General features: G+C 33.9%; 1 protein-coding gene across 1 annotated transcript; it reads right to left on the bottom strand.

Moving 5' to 3' along the window:
* Positions 1–1,690: 1,690 nt before the first annotated feature.
* Positions 1,691–2,725, bottom strand: LOC117617988. The gene has a single exon (XM_034347627.1). The coding sequence runs from the start codon at positions 2,723–2,725 to the stop codon at positions 1,691–1,693; it is 1,035 nt and encodes a 344-aa protein (XP_034203518.1).
* Positions 2,726–9,142: the final 6,417 nt, after the last annotated feature.

Below are 9,142 nucleotides of genomic sequence, written 5' to 3'. Positions count from 1 at the left end.
GAAAAAGAAAATTTCTGCAATGCCCCGTTGATGTTTTGATGTTTCCAAAATCGATTGCACATATTTTTCTACCACCAGAGGGAAGGAGCATCGGTCCACCATGAGGCATTGGGTCTTTTGCCTACAAAATAAAAACCCCAATAACAAATGGGCAAAGTTGACGAGTCCATCATCACATGTTTAGGCTCCTCAGATACGCCCAGTTAAATTTTCATTCCCAAAGTTATTTATTAACTGAAGAAACTCACTCCAAATAAATTTCCAATTTCAACTTATTGAATTACATCTGGTTTGATTCCGCTGAGGCTATGTAGAAAAAAAACAAAAACAAAAACAAGTGAAACAATAAATTAAACATATGCGGAAGAAGCTCAGCTAGTTGTAAATTAATTAAGAGCGAGCAAATTTCCTATTAGGGGATAGATTTCTGGCCACAACTCAGTTAGAGTTGTTAGCATTAAGTGAGAAACAACTTTCCATTTTGAGTTTAAACTACCATTTACGCCAATTGATGTTTAAATTTCTTTGTGAATCTGGACGTTTTTATTTTTATTTTATTTTCTGCTCTAGAATCAGGGAATGGCGAATAGATTCAACACAAAGAGTTGACTTCGAGCATTTCAAAGAGTTTGGATCTGATTGACCTCTTGGATGGAGATGATGATGATTAAATACCTTGTTTGCTTTGATTTAGGATTATCCCTAATTTCAAATGTGATTTTAAATAAGTTACCATATTGTTCATAAATAAATAAATAAAAGAATGATATTAAGGAATAACAACAAAGTGCTAGCCATGGACAACTTATTCCATATGCAAGATGCAATGCATTAGCCACGTGTTCGTTTCACGGTCAGTTCAATTCTCTTAGAAGGTTAATTAACCTTATTTAGAGAAAAAGGAAGAAAGTTAATTAATTGGTCAAAGAAAAGAGGTCTCGCAAACCCACTACTTCATATTTCATTAATATCTTACCCCCCTTAAAATGAAGCATAACAAAGGAAAAAAAAAAGGAAGTTCAATCCTCTCAAAACTTAGCTAAAACTTATTGTGACATAATATATCGCTTTTTGTCTATCTCTCGCCTCACATGATGAGTCACGTGTGGAGAGAGATATACACGAAAGAATATACACCCGACTATGTGTCGCTCTCTCTTTGAAACCCAAACTAACCATGCATGCCTGAATGATCTTTTGTAATTAAAATTTTGATGAAGGAATGATCAGCTTTAATTGAAAGCCATAAATTTGTCCGTGGTCAAATGAATCCAGGCCATTAGTTTGAATTAATTTTGAAATATCAAGTTTATGAGAGGTTTATACTAACATAATAATTTTGCAATAAAGACGATTTGAGTGCAATCAAAACTGAAACACACACCCATGCTCTATTCAAATCATAGTTTATCATGCCTGCATCTTCCTAAATAGCACACACATCAAACACCAAGGAAGGGTTATAAGCCAGATGTTGAATTAATTTGGAAAAGAAAAAAAAATTAAAACCCAATCAAATGCATGTACAAACACATCGACTATTTTTATTCAACATTTTCATAACAATACAAAATATCTGTGGATGGAAATACAAACAACAACAAAAACCTAAGATCTAGTCAAACTCAAATCACGCACTGTGTACTACATGAATTAAAATAAAAAACAACAACAGCAAACAATGATAAATCTAAAGCTTAAGAGACAGATCTAGGCCAGCAGCATCAGTATCGGATGTTGGAGGCTCGCGGCGGATAAGATCACCAAGGAATGGCCTGTTGATTCCAAAATTCGAACTCGAACCACCAAAGTTGCGAACAGCACTGATTTCCTGATCAAACCTTGGAGCGCTGCTGGTTCCTGGATGCCCTAATATTCCACTGGGAGCATTAGCATGAAGGCCCTCCAGGTTGAGCCTATCAATAGTGGATTGGAAGTTCAGGAGGCCTCCTGCCCTAGATGACCATGCCCCAGAACCATGGCCAAACCGGCCGAAGCCGGGGGTTGAGGACCATGGATAAGAAGGCTTGTGAATCATGGAATCCATCCTAACCCCAAGAGATCTATTGAAAGATCCATAGAGAGAGGGTGATGAGAAACTTGAATATGGATTGTAATAAGAAAAGGGTGAATGTCCCAAGACACCCCCCATATTTTCAAGTCCTCCTTGCCGCCTTTTGGCCAAGGCGCGCTCTTGTTTGTGAGCGTTTTGATGCCCTCCCAATGCTTGGGAAGTAGAGAACTCCCTCTTGCAAAAGTTGCATGTGAAAACCCTAGGTTGGGATCTTTTCTCATCACTGCCACGTGGGTTCTCATCTGTGGTCTCATTGGGTTGAGAGTACCTTGAGACAGGATTTGATGAGCCTGGGTTGGAAGAACCCGGGTTCGAAGTGTTGAACAGGCTGAGTTCAAGCCTCGACGTCGACCCTGACCCACGAGCAGAGTTGTCATTGCAAAGCTTCAGATCAAGTCGGAGCCGAGAACTTGGTGATGGCGACGACGATGATCTGACGACTGGTGGTGGCGGTGGTTGTTGTCGGGGTTGTTGAGTATCATCGTCATCAGAATCATCGATGACAATTTTCTCTTTCAATTTCATCTTCGTTTTCTGGTCAAGATTTTCAGGGCCATCTTTTTGTGTTGGTGGTGGGCCATCCGAGGCGGCTGAGATGTTAGAAGCCTCAGAAGTAGAGCTCAGACGTTCTACTCCGGATTCTTCTGCCATCTTGCATAGAAATTTTGGGTTTGATGAAAAGATTTGGGGACATCAACTCCTTTTTATTTAGGGTTTGAGTTAATGCCTTACCGTTCATATTTGGAAAGAAATCTCATTTTGTTATTGTAATATGCACTATAATAGCAAAGGATTAAAGCGATGAGTAGGCTTTTCCTGAGATTTGGCTTCATGGCCAAGCTTGCCCCCACAATAATTATATCATTCTCACCATAATTTGCAAGTACCATGCAATTCCGGCTAATTTATTCAGATATACTTGTCAACCTTCTATACTAAGTTTTCATATAGGTGGCAATCAGTGCATCGACTTTTTAAGTAGCTTTATACTGGATTTGAACAGGGACACTATACTTGGTAATAAGTTACACCATGCATGGAAACCAAGAATATTACAAACAAAGTCCACGCATGTTGTTGTAGAAAATCAGTGGACTTTCCTTCTAAAGTCAATTTCATATACATCCATCTAGTTAGGTGTGAAATTAAGTGGGCAAATATTAGCGATGGTCGTCCACGTGTGTCACATCGATCAATAGATGCATAGAGTTTGAAAGTAACTCACATGGCACGTGACAATTAATGCATAAGAGAAAATAACTTCTATTTAAACCTATAATATGTGTACCAACTAGCACTTAGTACAGAGATACTTCTCATCCCCGTATTGGAAGAGATCTTAATTTCGATTCCTCTTTTTCCTATTAATAAAAAATAAATAAATAACCCTAATATATATGATTAACCCTGACAAAAAAAAAAAAATGTTCATAAACTATACCGAACTGTCACAACCTAATATCTTTTCCTCTCCTTTTGGGTTTAAAAATATACATTTCGTAGTATTAAAAAAAATATTTTTTGTATAACATATATGTATACATTTAAAATTCGTTAAAATATCCTTTAGTTAATAAAATTGTTAAAAGACATAATTTGAAAAAGAAAATAGTTGACAAATCCTGTTGAAGAGTTTTGAAGTCCACTCTTTTTCCCTTCTTCCTAGTTTTGCTTAGCACCATATGTGGAAAGCACAAATCCTGCGATTTATTACAAGGAATATTTACGTTAGATATTACAAGGACTTTGAATTGGTTGTGAGTTGTATGCAGATAATATCAACCAAAAATCAAGCACTTGCAGATATGATTTTTACAGCGCAGCGATTAATGCAGACACAGTGAAGAACTAGTTGTTACTTGAGTAACGTAGTATCAAAAACAAATATTATTTCCTAAATTATATTAAAATATTCATTATTGTAAACCTGGAATTAATATGTATGTACATCAACTTAATTTTGCCTTCCAACTCTGAAGTACAAGTGTGTGATGGAGCATTCTGTGAGGATAAACTTTCTTATTTAGGGTTTGAATTTTTAAAAATTCACTCTATTAAATGCTGATTTTTTTTAAATTAAAAGTCCATGATTTTTTTTTTTCTTTTTTGTTGTTGTTGAGAATAAGTGATGATTTTTATTGAAAATCCATGTTTTCTTAAAGAAATTAATCGATTATAAGATATTCGGTTGTTAGAAAATGGAAGAATATGCTACAGAATTAATCTAAGTATTTGTCTTCGAAACTCTAGCATGGGATGTACCGTACTACCATATTACCATGGGTGTAAAAAGAGTTGAGTTTTTATATGGGTGTCAATTAGTTCATCGACTTTTAAAGTAGCTTATACTGGATTTTTAACATGAAAACCAAACTTGGTAATAATTTGGAGCACGCATGGAGGCCAAGAATATTATATAGAAATCAGTATACATTCCTTTTAAGTCAACTGTCTAGATATTGATCTAGGGCAAATGTTAGCATTGGTCATCCACATGCCACATCAATTAATAAACAATACTTATAGTTGAAAATTCATCTAGAACAAATGCCTAACATCGATTATCCACATGCGCTACATCAATCAATTCTGGTAGTTATTGAAAGATAAAGTGTTGTTTTCACTACTAATCAAATCCGGATTCTCTACTTGGATTTTCTCCATCATGATTTGCTTGACTTTTATTTTTCACATGTCACCTTATTTAAATTTCATTCAAACTTTTAAAAGTTGACATGTCACATTGAAAACAAAAAACAAAAAAGAATTGTATCACACCTAACAATTAACGATAATTACTAACCCTAAAGAGTTCAACGTCAAGCCAGCAACTTTCCTTTTCTTTTTCTTTTTCTCCTTCTTCTTCTTCTTTTCAAGGCTCCATAAGAATCATCTTCCATTTTTGCAAAATCTTGTTTTTTGTTGTTGTTGATAAGTGAAACTTCATTGAAAGACAAAGATAATACAAGAGATAATAATAACCAGAGGTATCCAACCATCCTTGTAACAAGAACGCCACTAAGCACATTCACATGCCCGATAGCACTGAAGGGCGGCAGGGGAGACCATCTGTATGTAAACACCACCTCACAGTCTCTAATTTCATCCCTTATCTTAATTAATTTCATCCAATATTGTCATAATCCAATCTTACAACTACTTTAGGGAATTAGCTTAATATGAAAAAGAAAAAAATATATACAATCGAAGGGGTTGAATAAGTTACTGGGCAGAAAGAGGCAAAGTTGAAGAAGAAGAGAGGCTGCAGAACGTACCTGCTTTAGGGTTTTAGTTTTTTTATTATTACTTTTTATTTCATGTTTTAAGCAAATTGTTGTTTTTTTTTTTTTAATAAAAAATTAGTGACGTGTCAACTCTTAAATTCCTTGGATGAAATTTAAATGAAGTGGCATGTGGAGAATGAAAATCAAGCAGATCATAACAAAAAAATCCAAATAAAAAATCCAGATCCCAACTATATAGAGCTAATCTAACAGAAAATGGCACATAACTATTGATGTTGAACAAAACACCTTTTTAAACACCTATGTATGATTGTGAACAATGATAACAAATCTTAATTCCTTTTTGAAATTTGTATATATCCATTTCTATTAAAAAAGAATTACTGTTTTTTAATGTTAAACTCAACTGCAAAAACTATATGCAGTAAAACAGCCTATTAGTATTTTTCAAATATAATAACTGAAAAATTAATTGAGCACTGAAGCCTCCCTTCTCTCTCTTAACCTTCTTTTGCGCAGTGTGTTCCAAGGGGAAGGAAGAGTTGGCCACACCTTCTCCTCCTCGTCCTCTCTCCCTCTCTCCCTCTCTCCTTCTCTCCCTACTTATTTCTCCCCTTTCCCATCTATTGCATTTGTGGTTCAATTGTGGGGAGGTTATTTGTGCCTATATGGCTATATCTATTTTGAATTTTTGTTTTTTTAACACCAAGATTTGCTTATGTGATTTTTTGGTTGGTTTTTGTTGTAGGGTGAGTGGTTGCAAATTGTGTTCTCTGTCTCTAAGGCGACCATGCATCGGTGGTAGTGACTCTGTTGGTTTTATTGTTGTTGTTTGTTTGTAGTTTTCTTATTTTGTAATAATTAAAACAACTCTTTATGAGTTTGGTGTATGTTTGTTTTCTAGTCTCTACTTGTATTTTGTACTTGTGAGAGTTTAAAAGTTGTAGTTGTATTGGTAGATTTAGGCGCTCCAATTCATGCCTGATTGATTAGGGACGGACTCAGGATTTGAATATTAGGTGGGCTAAATTTACCTTACGTACAAATCTACTAAATTTAGATGGTTTTGGATTAGTGTAGTCAAATTATTGATATTGGTACAAATTTGATAATAATAATAAATGGAAATTGTTATTAAAATAATATATTGAAGCAATAAATATGGGAGTGTGTTAAATATTTAAACAAAAGTTGTAGTAGTTTGTTGATTGAACCCAGTGGGAATTGCCAGGATGGACACATGTTGGTTACAAAAATTACTTTTTAGCATTATTTTTTACTTTTTGGGTGGGCTGGGTATGATATTGTGGGCTGGTGAAAAGAAAGTCACTTGGGCTATAGCCCAGGTTAGTCCAAGGGCAGGTTCATCGCCTGATTTGTTCATGCATGCTGCTTTTATGTTAAAAAATTTTTGGCGTTTTGTGGCCTATATCTGGATTAACCCTACGTGGTTACTATGCTTCCATATGTGTATTACCCCTTAGTAGGTATTTATATTTACCCTTTTGGCTGATGGCCCTTGTGCCTAATTTATGAATACAATTATCGATTTTCTCTCAATAACTAATAATAATAGCAATAATATTAATTCAATGTTTGAAATTCTTGTTTTATGTATAATATATTAACTTTTTCTTTTTCTTTTTTGTGATTCAACAGTCATGAGATGTTCCATGCATCTCTAACTTATGTATAACTTTTAATAACAATAATATTAATTCAATGTCTTATCTTGATTTTATCAATTTTTTGGCCAAAGAAGTTATGGAAAATTATAAACAAAATAAGACATAAAACAAATACTTATATATATGAATATGAGTCAAAATAATAATAAAAATAAATAAATCAAAGGAGGACATATAATTAGAGTAAAACAAAAACGAAAAAGGAAGACATATAATTAGAGTAAAAATAAAATAAAATAAAATAAAAAAGGGAAGACATAATTTTGAAAAAAAAAAGGTTTCATATAATTTCATCTAGAGTGCTGCTTATTCCACTCCTGTCCTATTTTCCTACCCACCTTTATCTTCCCACACACTATAAATTTGAAAAAACACAATCTTATCTTCCCGCCAACTATTATTATTAAAATATTTTTTAATTATTAATTTAAGCAAATTCTCTTTTATGCTATGAGGTCTGTTAACTAGTGAGCGACAATTTCATGAAATCTTATTAACCCATTTAACAACCCGCATCCTTACTAACCCGGAAAGATAAACAGTCTCCGTTCTACCGTCTCCTACAAGCGGACCCATACAAGCATCTCTCCTCCATCTCTCTCTCTCTCTCTCTCTCTCTCTCTCTCTCTCTCTCTCTCTCTCTCATATTAAGGAAAAGGGAAAGTTTGGTTGGGTTCTTTTACCTTTTCCCTATTTCATATGGGTTTCCTAATAGAGATATTTAGTCATATACCCATTCTTAGCACTAAAACTATAAATAACCCCTACACCATTTAATTTCTATAAACAAACCCAAAAAAACCCAAAAAATGAAACCTTGCCCTATTGAATTTAATTTTGATTATTAAATTACTTTGATGCCCTATTGAGTGTTATGGGCTTTTTTATGAGGTTTTGGGGTTTGGTTTGTTTTAAGAAATCAATTACAGTTTTGTAACTTAAAAGAAGTTAAAAATCTTTTTGTTATATTGTAAATGGGCTTTGGGTGTGTTTCTAAAGTCTATTTCATAATAGTGAATCTCCCTATTTCTTAACCAACCATACAAAGAAAATTTTGATTAAACTTCTTGAAGCGTGCAACACGAGAGATTTAGAGAGAGCAAGACGAACTTGAGCTGGATAGATAGTTGGACTGGGGGGGTAAATGGGTAAATCCAGTGATTGGTGGGTAATAAAATTTTGAAAGTCTGTGCCATTGGATTAATCTCGATTAATATTCCAACTTAATTGTTGCTAAGTCCTTAGAATTCATTTTACAAAGGAGTAAATTTGTTCTTAAAATTTTAAAAATAAGGTTGAGTGGGGAAATAAAACAAGGGGTGAAAATACCAATACTCTTTCATCTAGCCTTGCAATGAGGCAGAATCAATGTGGGTTGGCTTGCGTGTGTGCCTTGACAAATGTTTCTAGCAGGTGGAGGTAGAAACAATTTCTATGATCCTCATGGACACGATCTTGGAGAAGAGGAATCTTAATGTCTCTGCTCATGTCATGTCATGATGATGTTGCGAAGTTTATTTCCAAAATGTTGGGGTTATCATGAGTGAAATGTAATAGTATCTGAATGACTTTGATTTCAATTGGAGACGCCAATTTTGTGAGTTGTAGAGATAATTTGAACAAGTCAATTATCTCTTTTTCATCAATGAGGTGGGATGCAGGAATTCGAATTTAGGACCTCCTCTAACATTGATATATCAACAGACTAATTGTTTGTTTGTAATTAATCACACTGCCAAATAATTTTAACAACTCAAAGGATAGCATACGCAGTCAGGAAGATTTTTTTTTCTTTCTAAAAAACCGTATTAAAACTATTCATTGTAAGCATGTAATTAATATTATATTATATGCCATTCAACTTTGAAGTACAAGTGTAGGATCCAGCATTCGTTAATAATTAACTTTCCTAAACAGTGTTTGAAAATTTGAATATCACCATTGGTTGGTATATTGGAATGTACTTGATTTTAAAAAATCCATGTTTTCTTAAAGAAAAGAAATATTAGGCTGTTAGTAAAATGGAAGAATATATATGCTATATATAGAATGTAATTTAAAATTTTTAAGTACTTTATAAACAAATAATCAGTCATGACTAATCAATGAATTGTGTACTTCATAGGAATACAAGT

Source organism: Prunus dulcis, chromosome 2, assembly GCF_902201215.1.
Source record: "Prunus dulcis chromosome 2, ALMONDv2, whole genome shotgun sequence".
NCBI classification, from domain to species: domain Eukaryota; kingdom Viridiplantae; phylum Streptophyta; class Magnoliopsida; order Rosales; family Rosaceae; genus Prunus; species Prunus dulcis.
The sequence above is the reverse complement of the archived record's forward strand: the minus strand, read 5'-3'. Positions and strand labels throughout refer to the sequence as shown.

What these genes read in the sequence shown, in the direction of transcription:
- LOC117617988 (XM_034347627.1), bottom strand. Translation starts at nt 2,725, where the DNA reads ATGGCAGAAGAATCCGGAGTAGAACGTCTGAGCTCTACTTCTGAGGCT.